Source organism: Leuciscus leuciscus (genome assembly GCF_965113295.1).
Source record: "Leuciscus leuciscus genome assembly, chromosome: 15".
NCBI classification, from domain to species: Eukaryota; Metazoa; Chordata; class Actinopteri; order Cypriniformes; family Leuciscidae; genus Leuciscus; species Leuciscus leuciscus.
In genome coordinates this window covers 22,670,050-22,692,120 of record NC_138739.1, presented here as the reverse complement: position 1 = coordinate 22,692,120, position 22,071 = coordinate 22,670,050, and the positions used below count along the sequence as shown (strand labels likewise).

The 22,071-nt window shown below is 38.2% G+C and overlaps 1 protein-coding gene across 1 annotated transcript in view; it reads left to right on the top strand.

The window, feature by feature from the left end:
- The window catches only part of stab1 (stabilin 1), a 41,197-nt gene extending 19,126 nt beyond the window's left edge, over nucleotides 1-22,071 (top strand). The window contains exons 26-69 of the mRNA XM_082137604.1: nucleotides 4,468-4,563; nucleotides 4,688-4,783; nucleotides 5,130-5,177; nucleotides 5,308-5,435; nucleotides 5,531-5,639; nucleotides 5,728-5,805; nucleotides 6,363-6,464; nucleotides 6,579-6,683; nucleotides 6,757-6,891; nucleotides 6,973-7,101; nucleotides 7,185-7,238; nucleotides 7,349-7,462; nucleotides 8,370-8,565; nucleotides 8,672-8,767; nucleotides 8,860-8,905; nucleotides 8,989-9,068; nucleotides 9,193-9,318; nucleotides 9,679-9,752; nucleotides 9,843-9,914; nucleotides 10,007-10,126; nucleotides 10,230-10,277; nucleotides 10,362-10,442; nucleotides 10,785-10,940; nucleotides 11,385-11,516; nucleotides 11,613-11,672; nucleotides 11,780-11,956; nucleotides 12,120-12,206; nucleotides 12,493-12,639; nucleotides 12,901-12,957; nucleotides 13,193-13,379; nucleotides 13,452-13,601; nucleotides 14,123-14,227; nucleotides 15,310-15,417; nucleotides 16,376-16,569; nucleotides 16,656-16,800; nucleotides 17,095-17,228; nucleotides 17,852-18,017; nucleotides 18,112-18,218; nucleotides 19,338-19,457; nucleotides 19,591-19,740; nucleotides 19,828-19,941; nucleotides 21,030-21,176; nucleotides 21,608-21,715; nucleotides 21,833-22,071. Of these exons, the coding sequence (XP_081993730.1) occupies nucleotides 4,468-4,563; nucleotides 4,688-4,783; nucleotides 5,130-5,177; nucleotides 5,308-5,435; nucleotides 5,531-5,639; nucleotides 5,728-5,805; nucleotides 6,363-6,464; nucleotides 6,579-6,683; nucleotides 6,757-6,891; nucleotides 6,973-7,101; nucleotides 7,185-7,238; nucleotides 7,349-7,462; nucleotides 8,370-8,565; nucleotides 8,672-8,767; nucleotides 8,860-8,905; nucleotides 8,989-9,068; nucleotides 9,193-9,318; nucleotides 9,679-9,752; nucleotides 9,843-9,914; nucleotides 10,007-10,126; nucleotides 10,230-10,277; nucleotides 10,362-10,442; nucleotides 10,785-10,940; nucleotides 11,385-11,516; nucleotides 11,613-11,672; nucleotides 11,780-11,956; nucleotides 12,120-12,206; nucleotides 12,493-12,639; nucleotides 12,901-12,957; nucleotides 13,193-13,379; nucleotides 13,452-13,601; nucleotides 14,123-14,227; nucleotides 15,310-15,417; nucleotides 16,376-16,569; nucleotides 16,656-16,800; nucleotides 17,095-17,228; nucleotides 17,852-18,017; nucleotides 18,112-18,218; nucleotides 19,338-19,457; nucleotides 19,591-19,740; nucleotides 19,828-19,941; nucleotides 21,030-21,176; nucleotides 21,608-21,715; nucleotides 21,833-21,871 (4,923 nt within the window). The 3' untranslated portion in view covers nucleotides 21,872-22,071. The remainder of the gene's footprint in view (nucleotides 1-4,467; nucleotides 4,564-4,687; nucleotides 4,784-5,129; nucleotides 5,178-5,307; nucleotides 5,436-5,530; nucleotides 5,640-5,727; nucleotides 5,806-6,362; nucleotides 6,465-6,578; nucleotides 6,684-6,756; nucleotides 6,892-6,972; nucleotides 7,102-7,184; nucleotides 7,239-7,348; nucleotides 7,463-8,369; nucleotides 8,566-8,671; nucleotides 8,768-8,859; nucleotides 8,906-8,988; nucleotides 9,069-9,192; nucleotides 9,319-9,678; nucleotides 9,753-9,842; nucleotides 9,915-10,006; nucleotides 10,127-10,229; nucleotides 10,278-10,361; nucleotides 10,443-10,784; nucleotides 10,941-11,384; nucleotides 11,517-11,612; nucleotides 11,673-11,779; nucleotides 11,957-12,119; nucleotides 12,207-12,492; nucleotides 12,640-12,900; nucleotides 12,958-13,192; nucleotides 13,380-13,451; nucleotides 13,602-14,122; nucleotides 14,228-15,309; nucleotides 15,418-16,375; nucleotides 16,570-16,655; nucleotides 16,801-17,094; nucleotides 17,229-17,851; nucleotides 18,018-18,111; nucleotides 18,219-19,337; nucleotides 19,458-19,590; nucleotides 19,741-19,827; nucleotides 19,942-21,029; nucleotides 21,177-21,607; nucleotides 21,716-21,832) is intronic.

Below are 22,071 nucleotides of genomic sequence, written 5' to 3'. Positions count from 1 at the left end.
ACGCTCTGCCTCGCCACTCTTGTCCCCCTCTGTCACCAGACCTCTGTCAGAGCAGGCCCCCCGTGGAACACTGGTCCTTCCCTGGCCTCCTCTGTCAGGATGCGGCAATGACCGTGCCCCCACACCGGGTCGCTACGCCGCCCACGTCCGGACCGTTCATTCCACTTCGCTGCCCTACCGAGGGTACGTCTGTGGTTCCCATGACCCCGCTGGTTCAGTTCTTGGGAGCCTGGCTAGAGCTTCCCAACCTGTCCCGCTGGGTTGAGAGAACCACCAGGCTCGGCTATGCGATTCAGTTCGCACGATCTCCTCCCCGCCTCCGGGGAGTCCGTTACACTATGGTGGGTGGCAATGCCCCTGTTACTGGCGAAAGGTGCAGTCGAGATTGTCCCTCCAGCCGAAATGAAGTCCGGGTTCTACAGCCCTTACTTCATTGTACCGAAGAAAACCGGTGGGTTACGGCCAATCCTGGACCTGCACGTCTTGAACCGATCCCTTCACAGGCATCCGTTCAAGATGCTCACGTGCTTTCATGGCTTCAGCCTCTCCCTAGAGAATGGAGACTCCATCCAAAGACAGTTCAGCTGATTTGGGATCAGTTCGGGGACGCACAGGTAGACCTGTTTGCCTCCCACGACTCGTCCCATTGCGGCACGGACACACTGGTGCACAGCTGGCCGCGGGGCCTTTGCAAGTATGCATTTCCCCCAGTGAGCCTTCTTGCACAGACCCTGTGCAAGCTCAGGGAGGACAGGAAGAAGGTAATTTTGGTTGCCCCTCATTGACACAACCGGACCTGGTTCTCCAAACTAGTCCTCCTCGCGACAGCACCTCCTTGGCCAATCCCTCTGAGGAACGACCTGCTTTATCAGGGACGGTGCACCCTATGGTACCCTCATCCCGATCTTTGGAACCTTCACGTGTGGCTCCTGGATGGGATGAGGCAGGTTTGAGTACCCAACCACCAGCGGTAGTGGCTACCATCACTTCCGCTAGAGCATCGTCCACGAGACATGCCTACGCGTTGAAGTGGAACCTCTTCGTCACCTGGTGCTCTTCTCGCAGAGAAGACCCCAGAAAATGCCCGATCAGTGTCGTGCTTTCCTTCCTGCAAGAAGGGTTGGGCCGAAGGCAGTCTCCCTCCACCCTGAAAGTGTACGTTGCCGCTCCTCGGCGAAGAAACATATCTGCATGGTGCCAGCATACTTCCTTATATACCCATGAGGTAAGGCGGAGTTACGCAATGCAAATTCCGCAGACCCATGGCATTTCTTTGCCAATGGCTCGTTTTATTTCTCGAAGATGAGAGGCTTTCTAAGCGAAACCCCATTCGTCGTCATGATGTAACGTCTCCGTTCCCTACTCAGGGAACGAGGGTTACATATGTAACCGAGACGTTTTACACCCCCCTCTCAGAAGCCTTGGACATTTGGGACAATGTTTCAAAAAATATTTTCTCTAACCTCAAACCCTTTCTCCCATATTGTATGTAGTAGCAGCAACCATGTGTGGCCCACTATAGTCTTCTATCAAATAGCAGTTTTCATTGGTTCCATGAGAGTGGGGCCAGCCCATAAAAATATCTTAAATTTTAACGTCTAGTCGGTCCACAGTCTAATTCTGCTCTTTTTGGTTTTCAACTATTGTTTTTGTCTGACTTTTATTATGAAGTTTTGTCTGTGGGTCATAATTTGTCATTTTCTTTGCAGTTTCATCTGAGATGCATCTGAAATCGGTCACAAGTTCACTTGTTCATTATAGTGAATGGCACATGTACTTTATGGAGAAAAGAGAAATGAAATTGAGTGAGCAGCTTAAGATGACGAAATTTGTGTGTGCCAGTAGAAATAACTATTTTACACCTTAAAAAATAATGCGATAATAACTTTACATGGTATAATGAAAATAAATAACTTGTTCACTTGTTCTCATATTCATGTCATATTTAATAGATAGTTCATTCATTTTAATAGAATAATAATACAAAAACTACAAAAAAGAATTAACACAATGATATAATTTTATTATTTTTACTTATAAATTTGCCATAAAAAGCAATAAATAGAGCACATAATACATGAAAGCTGTATTCCTTTCAGGGTTATCTGGTTTTGGTTATTTTTAGTTTTCTCCACATGGACTCTGTTTGTGTTTTCACCTTGGTTAGCTTGTCTTCATGGTTGTTAATTTGATTCATTACTCAGTTCAGGTGTGTGTTGTGTTCAGGTGTTCATGTCTCATTATCCTCTAACTACTTAAGTTCAGATCAGTTTGTGTTTCGTGTTGAGTCTCGTCTATGTGTAGTTGTGTTTGGATGTACCTCTTTGGATTACTCTGTTGGAGCATTAAAGCCTAACTTTCGTCGTCGATTCTTTGGTGTTTTTGTTTTCCGTCTTGTTTGTGTTTTGCTTGGGGCCGGTGAATGCTTCGGAAGCAGACTAAGGAAACCACATGGATGACGCTCCACTTCAGTAGCACCTTTACACCAAACTTTTGTACTTGTACCTAGTTATAGTTATATTATGTTATATTATGAAGACATTTACAGAGGGATTTGTAAATATATTATTCCTAGCCTGATTTATATAACATTTTATTCCAAAAAACATGGCGAAAATCATTTTTTTAAGGCTATTGACAGTATTTTCTGATTTACAGGATAACAAAAGTAGATATCCATAAATCCCTCTGTATTTTTTTTTCCCATCTAACATGTGAACACAATGAAAATTTTTTTTTAACCTGGCTTTATCCAATACTCAGATTTCGTTGTTTTAAATCTATGCAAATTAGTGCATATTTGATTAGATATGGCCTAATTTGCATATTTAAACATTAAATTACAGAAAACTTGTAATACATTTTGTTTCTCATCTTAATGTAGGTATTCAACTGTGAAAGTTTCATGGTGATATCTGCTAGTTAAAAATGTTACCCTATTCACCTGTAGTGTCTCGCCTTAATTTGCATAAAAAAACTTGCAATGGTGTTTTTCTTAGTTATTATGTAATATGGAATACATCACATATCATATATACACTGGGAACATTTAAGAGTGATATTGATTGAATATGTATGTCGGCCTTAAAAAAATTACACAAATAATGCTTAATTTCACCTTAAAAGTTGGTATTTTGCATATATATACATAAAAAAGGCAGTGAGCCTCCATTATATCTTTGCTCTGACCCTTGACTATGATCTAGAAACTTAATTTCCTCATCTTGATTGCCTACTTCCAAAAAAACTAGGGGAAAATGGCCCAACGACTGAGCAAGATAGGCAATTTGGCGGCCATTTTGATATGCAAATTAGAAGGTAAAAAACTCAAAATTTCGCTTGGGAACCAGTTTTTTTGGACTCAGCACCCTTGAAATATGTAAGGTAGGCCGGTTCCCGACTTGTACCCATAAATGCTCTTCACTTCTTATAGAAGGCCATTTTTCAAAAATCCGTCTAGACTATGTGAGGATACAGTTAACCTGTAGGACAGAAAAATATTAATATATCAATTGTCTCTCCTAGACAGTATTGAGATTAAATGGAGCTCTAATTGAAAGCCTTTTGCATCTACGTGTCTTCTCTAGTCCTTAAATTAGTCTCTAGTCCGGGTCAATTTGCCCAGAACACATTTTCGAGTTAGAAATACAGGTTATCCTAAGATGTTTTTTCTTGGAAGTTTGTGTTGTGGAATGTGTGTACGAAATTTCTATAGCGATTAGGATGTTAGAGGGTCAATTTGACATGTAATTTGTCAGTTTCTCAACTAGCCTCTGATGATATTTATATAATTTTTTTTTGCATTTGACAGTTTGAAGAAATATAACTGTGTTTAAATTTGGCTGGGAATCGAACCCATGCTCTATTTTTTAAGCTTCAGAAAAGCACACAAAAATACACAAAATGTATAATATTATAATATAATTTATAATATTCACATTTTGTGAAAAAAACTTTTTTTTTTTAAACCCTAAAAAAACCCCCAGTTCTTATGTTAACTTTTTTGTAATGTTTAAGAAGTATTGATGTTAACATTTTACTATTTTTACCTGATTTTAATTTTAATTTTATTTTTTCATAGTGAATGAACAATTCATTTAGTGAATTGTATTCAATCCAATTAGGGGCAATTTGACCTGGAACCACGATCATGGTATCCAGACATTTTACGTAATGCAAGGGCTAGACATCTCAATAATGTTTCAAATACCAAAGTCTGCAATCAAGTCAGAGATCTCAATATGAACTCATATATTTCTCATCAAATTCTTTGAATTTCAAATGCTCTGAGCTGCTATCCACAATTATTTTATAGCTCTGTACTCCTTATTGTTTGACAACTATTTTCTGACTTATGCAAGTTTGCAATTCTCCGAAGGAACTTTAGGAAAGAGACTGAATTTATACCAGAAAAATTACCATTGCACATCCAGACCTGAGTTTTGCTCGACTTATCTTTCTGTTCAGAATGAATGTAGCTGCAAGAAAGGCTACATGGGAGATGGCATCGTCTGTAAAATCGTCAACCCCTGTTTGTCCGATAACGGAGGCTGCCATTCTCTGGTCTGTATTTCATCCTTGCCTCCAATGTACAACATAATAACCAGTCAAAATGAGGCTAAATTTAAGGCTAAAACTCCTTTATGCTAGTATGTAATGTTGTGTAACTGCCCGAAAATGTTTCCAGGCCTTGTGTAAATTGAAGAGTCCTGGAACACGTGAATGCACATGCCCAAGAGAATACGAAGGTGACGGACTCACGTGTTATGGAAACATACTTATGGTAAGATGACGCATTCTTTTAATCATAAGGATTTAAATCGGCTGTCAACATCATGGACACACACAAATACATATACACAATGGACATATTCACAATAGATTTGTTCCAAAAAACTGATTTGGATCAAATTAATTTGTTACATATGTTACATGTACTTACCATAGTAATAACAGTAAATTAAACTAATTTAACTAAACCTCAACCAAACCCTAATCCTACCCTAACCCTATACAGTAGTATACATGTTGTTAAGTAATATTACTCAGTACTTAAATATATAATTACACTGTAAATACACCTTAAAATAAAGTGTAACCCATTTCTTTATTAATGTTTTTATTTTCAGGAGCTAGATGGAAATTCTATGTTTTATAATTTCAATCGCTACCTTAAAGTAAGTACATCTTTACTTGAGTAAATTGTCAATGAGTCTGTTTACAAAAAATTATAGTGACCTGATTGAAAGAAAATGTATTATTTATTAAACAAATATTATTCAACAACATTTTTGTGTTTGTCTTCAGAGGCACAAAGTGATTGAGAGTGACAGCCGAGTCACGGCTTTGGTTCCATCTAAAGTTGCTTTCAGGAACCTCAGCGATTCAGACGAGTCTTTTTGGTTTGATTATTACAGGCTGCCTCACCTTCTACAGTATGTGTTTGGATTGACATTGAGAACTGATTTATGAGGTTTGCAGAAGAGAATAAATACCATGAGATAATTTCCTGTGTGCAATTTCTGTCTAGAGTTCATTTTTTAGAGGGGATCTACACCTCTGAAGACTTACTGCAGCAAGTTGGTAAAACAGTCCAGACTATAGGAAAGACTAAATGGGAGGTGCAAAGCAACGGCGGGGTAACGGTCACACAAACCCCACCCCTCGGATTAATTACAGCCTTAAATTGGTAATCTTTCACTGACCTGTTCACCCTTGTGTCCCTAGGAGCTCATGATCGGCAATGCTACCATTCTTGTCCCAGACCTCAAGGCAATAAATGGGTGCATTCACATTATTGACACGGTAATTCAACTTTGCAAAGATGGTGTCTGGTGTTTAAAATACCAAACCAAAAGTATTAAACTTAAGTGCATTCCACACTTTTTGTGCAACGAGTTTACAATAAACAAGAAAATGGGATTTCCCATGGACTTACATGAAAGGAGGGACCCAAGACATATCTAGAGACCAGAATAACTGCATAGCAACACCCTAGCAATGGCCTAAAAACATGTAGAACACATTAGCTACTGCATAGCAATGCCCTAGCAACTACCTAAAACACCCTAGCAACAACATAGCAAAATCATTGAACACACTCAAAATCTCTTGGCAATTGCATAGAATTGCCTTGAAAACATTTAGAACATCTTATCAACTGCATAGCAACACCCTAGCAACAACAGAGCAACACCCTAAAAACATTTAGAACACCTTAACAGCACCTTGGCAAACTAGCTTTGTGGTGCCAAATTTTTTACCAAGATCACTCAGATTTTCTTCTGAAATAGACCATATTATTCACCTCATTCTGTGAAATATGACATTTTTTATACATAACAAATCTGTTTTTCTCGCAGGTTCTTCGACCCGCTCTATCTGATATTCCTCCACCACCTCCCACTTTGATGAAGGTCCTAAACAACACGCCAGAATTCAGCCTTTTCAGGCAGGCGGCACTGGTGAGTTTCTGCCATTTACCCAGAGATTTAACTTGCTCAATATTTTCAAAAAGAGTAACATAATAACTGAATACTGATTTTGTTACACAAGCATAGTTGTTTCTACTTTTTTAGCTTTACGACTTGGAAAACAGTATCCCAACTAGAGATTACACCATTTTTGTCCCGTATGACAGTGCCATAAAAGAGTACCTGAATAAAACAAACTCTACACAACTGGTGAGTGAAACTTTTTGAAACAATGTTTGATCATATCAGTCATGAAGTTGACGAAATTGTCTCTTTTCAACAGAGCAGAGACATTGTAAAATATCATGTAATTACAAGCGAGCAACTCTTCCCTGAACACTTGGGCCATGGACTCTTCAAAAACACGTTTTTGGGAAATGGCACTCAGATCATGTTTTATGTGGACACTGAAAATCAGGTATTGCACAACTGGCAACAACTCATGTTCTGTACAGTGCTTAGATGAAAATAGTTGTGATTAACTATTCCTAAACTCCAGACGATGGCCAATGACGTTCCCATAAATGGAAGCTTCATTGAGACGAGGCATGGCACAGTGTTCGGGATCCCACGTGTCTTAGACCTTCACAAGAACCACTGCAGTAAAGATGTGTTTTTAAAAATTTCTGTAAGTTTCTGTTGGTACTTCTGAGGTTACTTTCTCGAAGTGGCATTACGAACAAAGCTAAGGAACGTTTGCTTTCTTTGCAGGGCCGCTGTGGAGATTGTACTGCTGCACCAAAATGCCTCTATGATGCCAAACCTGTAAGATGGGTTCATTGTTGTTTTAGTTTGTTCTTAACTTTCATGTTATTCATAATGGTAAAAGTAAGAAAAAGGAAGTTTATGATTCGTTCTTCTCATCGTTTCTTCAGATACAGCCAAAGTACCCTCCAAATATGAAGTCAAACTGTAAATACAGGACAAGAGTTGGAAAAAAGAGAATAATGGTGCCGGGCTGTCACATTGACTGTTTGAGAACAACAAAGGTACCTAATTTTCTAAGGTCAGAAGCTTACTGAACAAGTATGCAAACTCAGACGTCACTGATTGTGGTGCACAGTCCTGTTGTATGTACTTGAGGGCACTTTTACTTGAGTTTACGCTACAGATCCATCGATTTCAATGAGGACGGTGCAAGGGTTAGTTCACCCAAAAATTACAATTCTGTCATCATTTACCCCCCAAACCCATAAGACTTTGGTTCATCTTCAAGATATTTTTAATGAAATCTGAGAGGTTTCTGTAAATAAAAGTCAAAATTAAATCTGTTCATATAAAGCAATTGTATCTCCTCATAAGACTTGAATGAAAGTGCTTGATTCATATGGATTTGTTTTATGATGACTTTATGACATTTTTAGATCTTCTAAGTTTTGGTTACCTGGACTTTCAATGGAGGGACAGAAACATTGTAGATTTCATTAAAAATGTAATCATTTGTGTTTCGAAGTTGAGTCTTATAAGTTTGGAATGACATCAGGGCGAATAATGACAATATAATTTTTTTCAGTGTACTATCCCTTTAAGGATGTCGAGGAAGGATGTAAGGCTTTGTGCTATATTCATACTTTATTTTAAACTGAACTATAAACATGTTGACAGTTTAACAAACTTCAAACTGTTGCTTCGTCTTGACATTCATTGACCCTGAAAGAAAAGACTAACCATAGAAGAAGAGTTTATAATAGTCTCTTCTACAGCGCCCACTTGCGACAACACTGAATATGCAAGCTATACTTCTGTTTGGACACGTTTCGGAACAATACAATGTGTTAAATCAAGATCGCGGTGCTAGAAATGCTTTTTGGACCGGAGTATTGTGTGCTGGACTGGTCGGGTTTACACCTTTAAATTCAGATTCCAATTCAGAACTCATAATAACTTTCCTTACAGGACCACTCCTGCTGTCCAGGATACTTCGGGCATGAATGCTCCAAATGTCCTGGGACTGTGGATAACTGGTGCTCCAACAACGGTCAATGCGAGGACGGGCTGTTCGGCCGCGGGGAGTGTCTCTGTAAAGAGGGCTTCCATGGAACGGCCTGTGAGATGTGTGAACCTGGCAGATACGGAAAAGACTGCAAGTCAGGTAACATCTATGAGCAATTTTTTCATTCTATGATCTTGGCATTCTGTTAGTGTTGTTCACATTTTTTTGAACAGACCCTTGTAAAGCAATTTTTTTGGTTCGGCAGAATGTCACTGTGAACATGGCAAATGTTTGGACGGTATGGAGGGAAATGGGCAATGCATTTGTTTCAAAGGTTGGAAGGGAGTGAGTTGCTCTGTTGGTCAGTATTAAGGTCAAATGGCAACATTTTGTGTCAGATCGCATGTTTCTTACCTTAATGCACTTGACGTCATAAAAATGTGTATTTTGCAGCGGTAGTTGATGATGCCTGTGGTGGAGTTTGTGATGTCAATGCCAAGTAAGTATGTAAAATATACATATAAGGCACTTTATATTTTTAACAAATTCATCAGTGTTTATAGTTAAATATTATTCTGCCAGCTGTATCTCAGGAGGTTCAGGGACTCCTCCAACTTGTTCCTGTACCGCTGGTTATAAGGGTAACGGGACTTTTTGCAAAGGTTTGTCTGTTTCATTGCTAAGTTTGTCGTTGACGTTTTTTTTTCTCAGTGACAGTGAAATCAATATTCACCTTGTTTACTTTCTGAATACACATTGTAAATGCTTTGCATATGCCTTCCACAGAAATTGACCCATGTGCCACAGACAATGGAGGGTGTTCCACAAATGCAAACTGCACAAAAACATCACCCGGTGAAAGGAGCTGCGCATGTAAAGCCGGCTTCGTTGGTGATGGGGTTGTGTGTCTCGGTAAAAGAGTGATTCACTTCCTGTAATATCCAAATGGGTAGCATGGATCCAATGAAATTTGTGTTTTAGATTTGACATGTGCATCAATGCATCTGTGCGACATTTTTATTTTTGTTTAGCATTTAAAACTTTTCTGATTCCTATAGTGTTGTTGTTGTTGTGCAGGTCTGCTGCCTATGGTTTCTTTGATGTTAATTTAGTATTATAATTAGCATTGATTATGTTTTATTTACCGTTTCATGTACATGTGATGTGTGCTTAGGGTGTGCCTCAGGGCTCTGTATTGGGCTCAATTATCAGTTTTGCATTGTCTGCAAGCATTTACTTTTTTAAACTTGTTTAATTGTGTTCTCACTACAGAAATAGACGCCTGCTTAGTGGACAATGGAGGATGTGACAAAAATGCTTTATGCATGAAAACTGGACCAAACAGGGTTTGTGTCACCAATTATAGTTAATGCCTAACAACAAGTGTTAACGTTAAGAAGTGAACATTAAAATGTTGTGCATTACATTTGTTACAGGTTGCATGTGCATGCAAGCCTGGTTTTATTTCCATTGGACATAGATGTTTTGCAGTTAATCCTTGTCGGAAGGTAACAGATTTCAAAGACAGTATTATGGCAAATTATTTTAAATCTATAAGGTATTTTTGTATGCAATAATCTTTATTTTGTTTTTATTACAGAATAATGGCGACTGCAGTATTAATGCTCTTTGCAGATACCTCGGTGATGGGGAACGTAATTGCACATGCTATATTGGCTACAAAGGAGATGGTTTTAAGTGTGCAGGAACTGTCAGTAGAGTTAGTATCATTTAAGATGAATTTTAAGGTTAAATATAATGATTGACCAAACATGATAAACAACAGCTTCTGATTTTAAAATGAATCTCTGAATTTATTGCAGGAGCTTCTTCGTATTCCTGAGGCAGCATGGTTGCGAAGAAGTTTAGGTGTAAGTGCATGTTTAAACTAGCTAATTTCTTTATATATTTGAAATATATTTACAATAATAATGTGAAATATGTGTATGTTATAGGTAGCGAGAGTCCGAGATTTGTACAGTCAAGGACCTTTCACTGTGTTTGCTCCTCATGCAGATTATGTCGCAAACTTTTCGGTATGCTGCGCTCCCACAAACTGCATCACTCAAAAATATTACAACATTATAAGTCACTTCATCTCCTGTGCTAAGAAGTTTGCTTACCTAATCTGATGTCACCTGATATTCAAGAAGTTAAGAATAGACTTTTTAATATATCGGTATTGATTTGATAGTAAAAAAGTAGGCGTTACATAATAAATGTTGTTTTTCGAAGTTGTGTTAAAAGTTAAATGCATGCAAGATTGCGAAGGCACTTTTTTTTCTTTAGAAATAGTGTACACCATTGTACATTTGCACAAATCAAAAAGTTTTCAAATCTTTTCTATTGTTATTTCATATAATTTCTTGTCATGACAGACTCCACAGATTGAACCATGGATAAATTCAAGTCACATGTCAGATCTGCTGCGTTACCACATTGTCAGTTGTGAAGAATTGCGTGAATCAGACCTCAAATCTGTTAAAGAAGTTGTCACCAGTAGCGGATATAAATTACGCTTCAGCGTAAGAGATGTGAGTACTTGAAGTGTCAAACACATTTTGTATTTTCGATATTGAATTTTTCTCTGAATTAAGGTCGGAAATTAACAGTGGCTTGGGGAAAAAATGCCACCAAAATGAACAAAAATGCCTTCCAAATTCAAGATACTGAGGCGAAAAAACAATTATTCCACCTTTGAAAATAATTAAGCATCATAAAGAAAACGGTAAATGCCATGTTTGTAGTGTAAAGATGACTTTTGTGGAGATTGATACAATTTTATTGGCAATAGCCTATAGTATTCTGATTGATTAATTGAATTGAATACATCTAATAATTTTACATATAAAAGACAACACAGATTCATTTAATTAGGTGATTATAACAATTTCCCCTACAAAGGTGAAAAAATGTCTCTGCAAATCATTTCCCCTTATTGGAAAAGTTGATTTGAACCATATGCCTTTGTCTCTCAGGGTGTTGTGTACATCAATGACAATACAAAGATCATCACCAGTGACGTTGAGTGCTCCAATGGAGTCATACATTTTATAGACAAGGTCCTCTTTCCGTATGAACTAACGGGCAAGGCAGATATCAACACTACTGTATGTAACTCAACCAATGGCTACCATGTTTGTGAAAAAAATAAAATATTTTATAAAAATATCATTCCACAAAGTGAAACTCAATTTATGTTGCAGCTGAACATTACAGCAGCTGCTGAACAATATGGCTTCAAAATCTTCAGCAAGCTCCTGCAGGTAATATTTTTGCTGTAGATTCAGATTTTTGGGTTATCAATCCAGATGCATTATTCTTACAAACGTCTTCCAAAAACATCATGCCTGTCATGTCTTCATCTAAACAGGATGCGGAATTGATGCATGTAGTGCAACATCAACCCTTTTACCCATTCACCATGTTCTGGCCAACGGATGACGTTTTTAACAGACTCCCCGAGGATAGAAAGACATGGCTGTACAGTGAAGACCATCGTGATAAACTACAAGCCTACCTCAAAGCTCACATAGTCCGCGACCAGAGAGTAAATGAAACTCAAACCTAACTGAATTTTGTGAAATGATTTAAAACATTTAATGAAATCAAGTTATATATCAAAGTACCATGGTGTTACCATTTGATAGCGTCACTGTACCATAGTACTTTCTTTTAAGGATCACAAAACTGTTTTGGTTGTATGTTTCCAGGTAGTTGCTGTTGCTCTCACTGCTGAGAAAAGCTTGGAAACATTGATTGGATCAGAGCTCACCTTCAGCTGCAACAAAGATTTAACTGTAAGTATTTGGATGAGGAATAATTAGCAAAGAATTCAAAATATCAGAACTGGAACGAAATATTTATTATTAGAAATATGAATACATATTTGTCTTTTTAATTTCTCTTTGTCGAACATTTAAAACTTGACATAAGCCAATTTAGCTAACACATCCTGATAAAAAAAAGTCTGAAATATGAGATTGGGAACTACACCCTGCACCATTGTGAATTCATTTGAAGTATTTCATTCATTGGCGTTTTATTGAATGTAAATTTGCTCACGTCTCATTGACTGATTTTCAGGGCGACATCTTAATCAATGGAAACAATGCCAGAATCGTAGCGCGAAACATGCAGTTCGACTCAGGAATCGCTCATGGGATTGATAAGCTTCTGGAGCCGCCGAGCATTGGCGCTCGCTGCGATGACTTCGCAAGCATAGAAATAAAGGTACAAAACTTGTTGTTGATTTGAGACTAAGATAATGTTCATGCTCTTAGAAATTTAAGTGAGATTATTAATATCACCAAAAATGGCACAAAATAAAAAGTAAAGCACAATTGGAAAAAAGCACGTGTGCAGAAAAGTTTGTGCATTTTTTTTGTTCAACTTAGTTCCACTACTGGTACAACAAACTTGCTTCAGAGTGATTTGAACATTAAAACACATGGGCCATCCTAACGTTGTGATAACGACGTTGTTTGTTTTCAGGGACCTTGCGGTTCTTGCGGTTTGCAATCCCGTTGTCCCATCGGATCAGAGGACACAGTGAGTGTATCTCATCATATCTTGTTGATTTGTGGTTCTGCTGCGTTAACATACCTTCAGCAGTCAGCACTTTATTGACTTACTTTTTGTTATTTTTTGGTTTAATGATGTTTTATTGACTTTTTAAATATTTTTTGGTTCTGTTGCATTAACAAAGCTTTTGCAGTCAGCACTATATTGACTTATGCTTATACAAACGTAGCATGCATTGATCCAGACCGATCTCTTCTTACAGAACAGAACTAGCATATGTAGACGACCCTATTCCCCTTACATGTACAGACGGCCCAGTTATTACGGTTTGTACTCGTACGGTTACGGATACAACTCCTACAGAGATTGGCTTGGCTGTAATCGGATATGTACGAAAATGACGTGGGATGCAAAGTGCTGTAAAAACCACTTCGGAAGAGACTGTCAAGGTGAGAATTGAACATATGTTGCATGAAATGATGCAGCCAGTTGGTGTAAAACTGTGTTGGTTTGTGGTTTAGTGTGTCCTGGTGGTCTCGAGGCGCCGTGTGGAGAGCATGGAGGCTGCGATGACGGGCGCACCGGCACAGGAGCTTGTAAATGTCACAGTGGTTTTGTTGGCATAGGCTGTGAGCTGTGTGAAAAGAATCACTTTGGGCCAAACTGCACAGGTAACCCATTCAGTCAGCCCTGTTTTAAATCCGTGAACTATTCCTAAACAATTCGTTATGCAATATGCACAAGCATTGGTGAAGACTAAGTGAACAGGCAAATCAGAGAACCGAACTGTAAGAATAATTATGCAGAGTACTACATAATATGTAGGAACCGAGTCCAAAATTAACAGAACTGTTGGTAGAAATTGGCTTTTTGAAGGAGATAAAATAGAGCTACTGACAAGTTGGCTGGTACCATTTTAATTGAAATCATTGTCAGTTTTCACACTTTTCGAATAGTTTTTGGTCTTTGTTAAATTTTTTGCATTAATCTCACAAAAATATAGTGAGGTTTATGCTTTAAAGAAGAAAATTTGAGAATTTTCCAAAAGGGTAAGAAAAATAAACTTCAATTTTCTAAATTCACGAGGTACTGGAGACTGATGACTTTTATATTGAAATGTATTTTTATGGTAGTTGTACTACTCTACTTTGTTAACAGCTATAATTCACAATTTATAATTTTTTTCTTACAGCATGTAACTGCACCAGCAATGGCAATTGTAATGACGGTCTGGATGGTGATGGCAGCTGTTTCTGTCAAGAGGGGTGGACTGGTAAATACTGTGAATCAAAAATCGGTAAGAGCAGGCTTCACATGGAAAACTGTATTGAATGTATTGGATTATTAAGATATGTTTGGGGTTAAATACGAGACGAAATCTGCATAGATTACCAGAGAAAATGTTTTTGACTTGTTCAACAATGAAATGAAATAAATTGTTGAAAAATATCACCATGGTGCCCCTAAAGGGAGCCCCTAAAAGGGACATGGTGGAGGAAAAAAATATGAGATGGGTCGAAAAATGAGGTCAATGTTTTGCTTTTTCTTACAAATATTGTGCATTCCCTTGAGAAACTTTGTGTTCGCTAGCAAAATATTTGCATTCCCCCAAGAGACTTTGCATTCGCAAGCAAAATGTTTGTGTTCTCCTGGGAAACTTTGCATTTGCTCGCAAAAATTTGTGTCCCCCTGAGAAACTGCGTTCGCTCGCAAAATATTTGAGTTCCCCCCAGAAACTTTGCGTTCGCTCGCAAAATGTTTTCGTCTTCCCGGGAAACTTTATGTTCGCTTGCACAATGGTTGTGTTCCCCCAAGACAATTTGTGTTCGTTTGCAACATTTTTGAGTTCCCCTGACAAACTTTGTGTTCGTTCGCAAAATGTTTGCTTTCCCCATTTCATATTTTTTTCCATCACCATGTCACTTTATGGGCTCCATACAATTACTCACTTACAATTCTGCAAACAAAAAATCTTCAATATTTTAGGTAATTTAAAAAGTATTTAGAACAAGACAAATTTACTTTTATAAAATGTTATTACATTTTGACGATATTAAATGAAACCAGATTTTGTGATGTTTATACTAAAAAAGAAGAAAAAAATATATTATATTGGTGTATGAAAAATAAACACATTTATTATGTATTTATTTTATAATGATTAATATTTATTATATTACCTTGAAACAAGTTCAGTTATCTTTATACTGGAAAACAAGACAAAATCCTGTTTTTTGTTTTGTTTTTTTTGGGGCAGTGATTTTTTGCAACAATTCATAATTTTAAATGTAAATTTTCTCGTTTTTCTATCAAGTGCATTTTGTTGTTTGTTTAAAGCATTTTTTTAACCGACACTCTCTTTTGCCTGTTATTTAACAGAAGTCAAGCCGGTCTGCTCTCCCGCATGTGATCTCAACGCAGTATGCCTCCCTAATAATCAGTGCGAATGTGTGCCGCCCTACGGAGGAGATGGCATCAACTGCACGGGTGGGTTTTGAATCACATCTATTGTATTAAGAACAAGAACAATAACTATAAAAAACAATATCATTCTGTTTATTCTAAGCGCGTGCTCCAGTTATGTTGTCTTCTGCTTTAAATGCTAAAGCTCTTCAAAGTATTATGGATTCTGATTGGCTGTCAATGCTTTTATCCTTCATTAGCTGGAAAACATTGTTCTAAAAACGTATATATTTTCTCTGTGATGTTGTCGTTATAGTTGTGGTGTGGACTCTGCTATTCTTTTATATTTAGAACTATTTTTAGAACTATATCTTTATCAATATTTTTATAGTTATCACCCTTGGTGTGAACGGGTCTTTAGAGTAACCGACTGTAAGATGTCTATTCTAAATTCACATGTCCTATTGCCATAAACTCACTTAAGATATTAAGTCTTAAAGGGATAGTTCACTCAAAAATGAAAATTGTGTCATCACTTACTCAACCTCGTGTTGTTCTAAACCTGTATGGGTTTCTCTGTTCTGTTGAACACAAAAGAAAGATATTTTGAAGAATGTCGGTAACCAAACAGTTGATGGACCCCATTGACTTCCATAGTATTTTTTTTTCACACTATGGAAGTCAATGGGGTCCATCAACTGTTTGGTTACCGACATTCTTCAAAATATCTTATTTTGTGTTCAACAGAACAGAGAAACCCATACAGGTTTAGAACAACACGAGGTTGAGTAAGTGATGACACAATTTTCATTTTTGAGTGAACTATCCCTTTAAGTCTTGTTTTATGAAAAAATATAAATACACATTTTCCTTAATTTCCTTTCCATCATTTTCCTTCTCAAGTATATGTATCTTGATTTAAGAATTTTCAGGTATTTGTAATGGAAAACAAGAAGTGTACCCATTCGTAGTCTATTGTGGATGCTTCCCAATGGATAAAATCGAATTTCATCCTACATTTGTACTCTTTTTTTTTTTTTAGCTCCGGATCTTTGCAGTGAATATAACGGAGGCTGCCACGAAGAAGCAGACTGTTTGCAGACCGGTGTCAACGTTAGCTGTTCCTGTCAGACCGGATACTCTGGAGACGGACGCATCTGCATGCCCATCAACCGATGTGTAGAGGAGCCGAACGGTGGCTGCAGCGATTTCGCAGAATGCATTTACAGAGGACCTGTACGTGCAACTTTTGCTTTTCATTGTTGTTATTTGCCGAGAGCTGTTAAAGTTCAACGAAATGTGTAACATTTACCTTGTGGCAGAACATGAGGCGCTGCGAATGTCTCAGGGGGTACGTGGGAAACGGAATCCAGTGCTTGGAGAAAGTGGTGCCCCCTGTTGACCGCTGTCTGGAGGAGAACGGTGGCTGCGACCCCAAAGCGATTTGCAAAGACCTTCATTTCCACAGTATGATTTTACAATTCAAAAAGTTAACAAACATTTTTTTGTTAAGGCAAGACACAAAGTTTGGTGTATGCATGTGCTGCTGAAGTGGAGATTTCTGACTCACGGCTTTTAAAGATGTGTATTGTAATTGAAATCTACAGACACAAGTAGATAAAGTGTAATAAATGTTTTAATTCCACTGATCTGAAAATTGTCCAAATAGCCCAAAATCTCAAATTTGACCAATGCATGAAACAGTGCTTTTTCCTGTAGTGTCTTACCTTAGAAACAAATTCTTTCGTTCTTGCGTTTCAGCAAAAACAGCAGGTGTTTTCCACCTGCGCTCTTCTGAGGGGAAGTATAAACTGGATTTCATCCGAGCACAGGAAGCTTGTAAGGCTGAGGGAGCCACTCTTGCTACGGTCTCGCAGCTGTCTGATGCGCAACAGGTGACATTTGACCCCGACTTAAGACTGCACACATCCTGCATTTACCGTGTCATAACAGCAACAGCTTTTGAGCTTAAGTTGCCAAAAAATATCACTGCCAAAAAAGGCCTATTGTCAATGTATGAATCAAGGCTCACACATCAAAGTCACTTTCAAACCGAGCAGCTTTCTGTTGGTTGGTGCGGTGAATTCACATGACCAACTTGAATATAAGCGAAAACTGCATGGGGAACCATTTCGCCCTCCTGCGAAACTGAACATGCAGATTCCTATTGAAATAGAATTTGGCTCGTGTAATTTCGCCAAGCTACAGTAAATGTGATGCAGCTTTAGACAGCGGTTCTGCAAACAATTTTGCAGGTTTTTTTTTTTTTTAAGTAAAAAAATCTTAATCTTTATTAAATCATACATTTTTCATTCAGCAACGATCAATGGAAAATGCATCACATTTTGCACAAAAATATTAATACTGTTTTCTGACATTGATAATGATTGATAATGACAAATGTGTCTTGAGCACCAAATAATTTTAGTATGATTTCTGAAGGATCATGTGACAGTGAAAACTGGAGTAATGGCTGGATAATTTCCATTATAAAATAAAGCTTTTCTTATTGTTCCAGTTGGGAATGCATCTATGTGTGGCAGGATGGATTGATGGGAAGAAAGTGGGCTATCCGATCCGGTTTCCCTCTGCTAAATGTGGAGACAATCAAGTCGGTATTGTGTTGTACAAAGACCCAGTCAACGCCAGTTGGCCGTACGATGCGTACTGCTACAGGATGAATGGTCAGGAAATGCTTCTAATTTAAAATGTAATTTAACATTTCACAGAATCTAAACAGTCTTGATGTGAAATGACGGGCATTTTTATCTTATACAGAGGTGTCTTGTGAATGTGGACCTGGATACGTTGGAAGCGGGGAATTCTGTAATGGAGACTTGGCCTCGGTTGTGGCCTCCATTTCCAATTTTTCAGTGTTTTACACAGTAAGTAACCTCAAACTACAGAAAACAATGTCGCGTTTACAATGTTTACAGTAAACTTGTACTGTGCATTACCGTAAACTCAAGTATTTATACTACTGTTCAAAAGTTTGGGGTTTTCTGACTGAAATTAGTACATTTATTCATCAAGGACGCATTAAATTGATCAAAAGAGATAATGAAGACATTAAGAATGTTATAAAAGTTTTTATATTTCAAATATATTCTGTTATTTGGAACTTTCTGTTCATCAAAGAATATTGAAAAAAAAAGTATCACGGTTTTCACAAAAATATGATGCAACACTTGTTTTCAACATTGATAATAATAAATGTTTTTCAGCATCAAATCAGCATATTAGAATGATTTCTGAAGGATCATGTGACACTGAAGAGTAATGATGCTGAAAATACAGCTTTCATCACAGGAATTAATTATTATTAATAGATTAAAATAGAAAACAGTTATTTTAAATTGTAATCATATTTCACAATATATTACTGTAATTTATCAAATTAATGCAGCCTTGGTGAGAAAAAAACATTAAAATATTACTGATCCCAAAATTCAGAAATATGTTCCTGGTCAGTCTCTTAAACATTAATTATAACATATAATTTTAATTATAAATTACAACTTATATCTTTTGATTAATTACCCAATGTCAAGGAAATTAAAAGGAGGGAAATAAAGCGCTAAAGTTAGGATGATAGGATGAATGTTTTTGGAATCCAGCTAACAAAACATCACAGAATTCATTAAATCCATTGCTAAAACTTAGAGATGTTTTCTGCTGTTGTTTCCCTTCCAAAATAATGTCACTTCCTGGAGGATGATGTCATCAAGGAACTGGCTTTTCTAATTAAAAGCAAAAGACTAACAGGATGGAAAGCGGATGGAAAACATATTCCCAAAAAAACGTTTTGTTTTTAATAATTTTGGTTAAAGAAAGGAAAAATTAAGCAATGAAAAACAAATCTTAATGAAAAACAACAACTGAAGTGAATAGATTTTTTTGTCACTCAATTGCTGCCAATTGAAATTAAGTAATATTTTCAACAAGGAACATTCCTCTAATTTCATAACAATGGAGTCATGTTTCCTGTCGGTTTCCTTCTACAGACTTTACTGAAGTACGCCGAGGATGGAGAGGAGGGCAAGAACCTGCTGAAGTCCTTGTCTGACAAATCTTTAAACATTACAGTTTTTGTACCTCATAACGCCGGTTTCTCTGCAAACAAGGTGATTATCAATATAAGCCCAAAATAATTCTCATATGAACATTTTTTAAGTGTGAAAACTAACAAAGAAAGGAGGAACCATTTGGACACGCTCTTTCTCTGCTGGCCTTGATTCAGTTTGTGTCCTTTTTCAGACTTTATCATTGAGGGATTTGCAGTATCATATATCTAGCATCAATAGTCTTCACTACTACGAGGACATGAAGCACAACACTGTAATCCCGTCTCAACTGGGCTCCGACCTCATTGTAACGATTCCCTCCAATTCCACCAGTCAGGCTGAGGTAAACAAACCCACGCAGCTTTACACCGTTCAGGGATCACTTTCTAGACAATGTCAAGCAATCTGTATGCTTTATTGGTTTCCACAGAACTCTCAACCCCAAAAACTGGTGAATAAGAAGGTTATATTGGACTGGAACATTCCAGCCATCAATGGTCTGATCCATGTCATTGATGGGCCTTTGAGAGCTCCACCTGTTCCAGTAAGTGGCCACTTTTGTATGAGTACAATGGAGCATATTGGTGAACTGCTCTGCTTTATCCATTATGGATGTAGAGGCAGAATTCATTTAGAGGATCATGGATAATTGCATTTACACCAATGGTTTAGATTGCAGCAGTTATGTTTTGCACTTTTCATCAATCCACCCACCCATCCATCCGTCCATCTGTCCGTTCCTCTGTTCATCCATCCATCCACCCACCCATCCATCCGTCCGTTCCTCTATTCATCCATCCATCCTCCCACCCATCCATCCACCCACCCAATCATCCATCACTCCGTCCTTTCCTCTATTTATCCATCTATCCTCCCACCCACCCGTTCGTCCCTCTATCCATCCATCCACCCACCCACCCACCCACCCATCCGTCTGTTCCTCTATTCATTCATCCATCTATCCTCCCACCCATCCATCCATCCATCCATCCATCATCCCACCCATCCATCCATCCATCATCCATCCATCCGTCCATTCCTCTATTCATCCATCCATCTATCCTCCCACCCACCCGTCCGTCCCTCCCTCTATCCATCCCTCTATCCATCCCTCCATCCACCCATCCATCCATCCATCCACCCATCCATCCATCCGTTCCTCTATTCATCCATCTATCCTCCCACCCACCCGTCCGTCCCTCTATCCATCCCTCTATCCATCCATCCACCCATCCATTCGTCCGTCCGTCCCTCTATCCATCCATCCCTCTATCCATCCACCCACCCACCCATCCATCCATCTGTTCCTCTATTCATCCATCTATCCTCCCACCCATCCATCCGTCTGTTCCTCTATTTATCCATCTATCCTCCCACCCATCCATCCTTCCGTCCGTTCCTCTATTCATCCATCTATCCTCCCACTCACCCGTCCGTCCCTCTCTCTATCCATCCCTCTATCCATCCACCCATCCATCCATCCATCCATCCATCCACCCACCCACCCACCCACTCACCCATCCATTCACCCATCCATTCACCCATCCATTCACCCATCCATTCATCCATTATTTTAATTATAAAAGTCGTTAATGGTGTTACATACGGTGAAATTTACAATCTAATTTTCAGGTGCCAGCAGTCCTTCCGATCTCACAGTCCAGCGGTGTCGCAGTGACCACTGTGCTGATTGTCATCGCCATTGTTGGGATTGTCGCTGGGCTCGCATACTATTTCTTCAAGCACAAGAATGATGCCTTTCGCTTCCAGTACTTCAAGGTAAGTTGGCGTAATGGAGCTTCAGATATTTATCTTGACTTGACAAAGACACTTTAACATTGTACAAACTTGACCTAAATGTCTGACTCTAATTCTACTAGTTTTCTAGCTACATAAAACTGTATGTCTGTCTGTGTTGTATCTATCTATCTATCTATCTATCTATCTATCTATCTATCTATGACTGTGCGGATGAATTTGACCCTTCACGACAGATAATGCTTTACAATGAAATCTGTTAGAGAGCTACATATGGCAATTTATCTGTTTAATAAAATACTTTACTCACCTGTTGAGTAATAAAAAATACATCTCCGCATTGCTTTCACAACATTTCAAATCCCTCAATTCTCGCCATCTCCGAAAAGCCAAGCCAATGTTGATTCTGGTTGAAGATGAATGAGTGTAATGCCTTATTTATCGTTCAACAGAATGATGATGAAGATGGTGCTTCCACAAAAGGTGGTGGAAACTCTGCTTTAGTATCCATCCCAAACCCTTTATACAGCGGCTACAGGGCATTTGCAGAACCATTTGGGGTAAATATAAAAAAACCTATGTGCTTGTAATTTTAACAACTTGCAATTATTTGACCATTTCTACTGGTCAAACACATCTGTAGACGAGTTATCCTTATCTATATTTGTTTGTTTCAGGATTCACCCGCTACAGACACACCCAACCTCCTCGATTAGCACAGACAGCAGCGTCGACCTCCTCTCCCTTTGTTTACCTGCTATCAGTCAACTACTACAGACTACCTGGCTGGAGGAAGTTTCCACAACACTTTTTTATATGGTTGAACCTAAAAATAAAAGACCCTAATTATGTCCTAGACAACATCAGCCTACCGTGGTGCTTTCAGTTCAATAAAGACATCTGCTAAAACACTGGG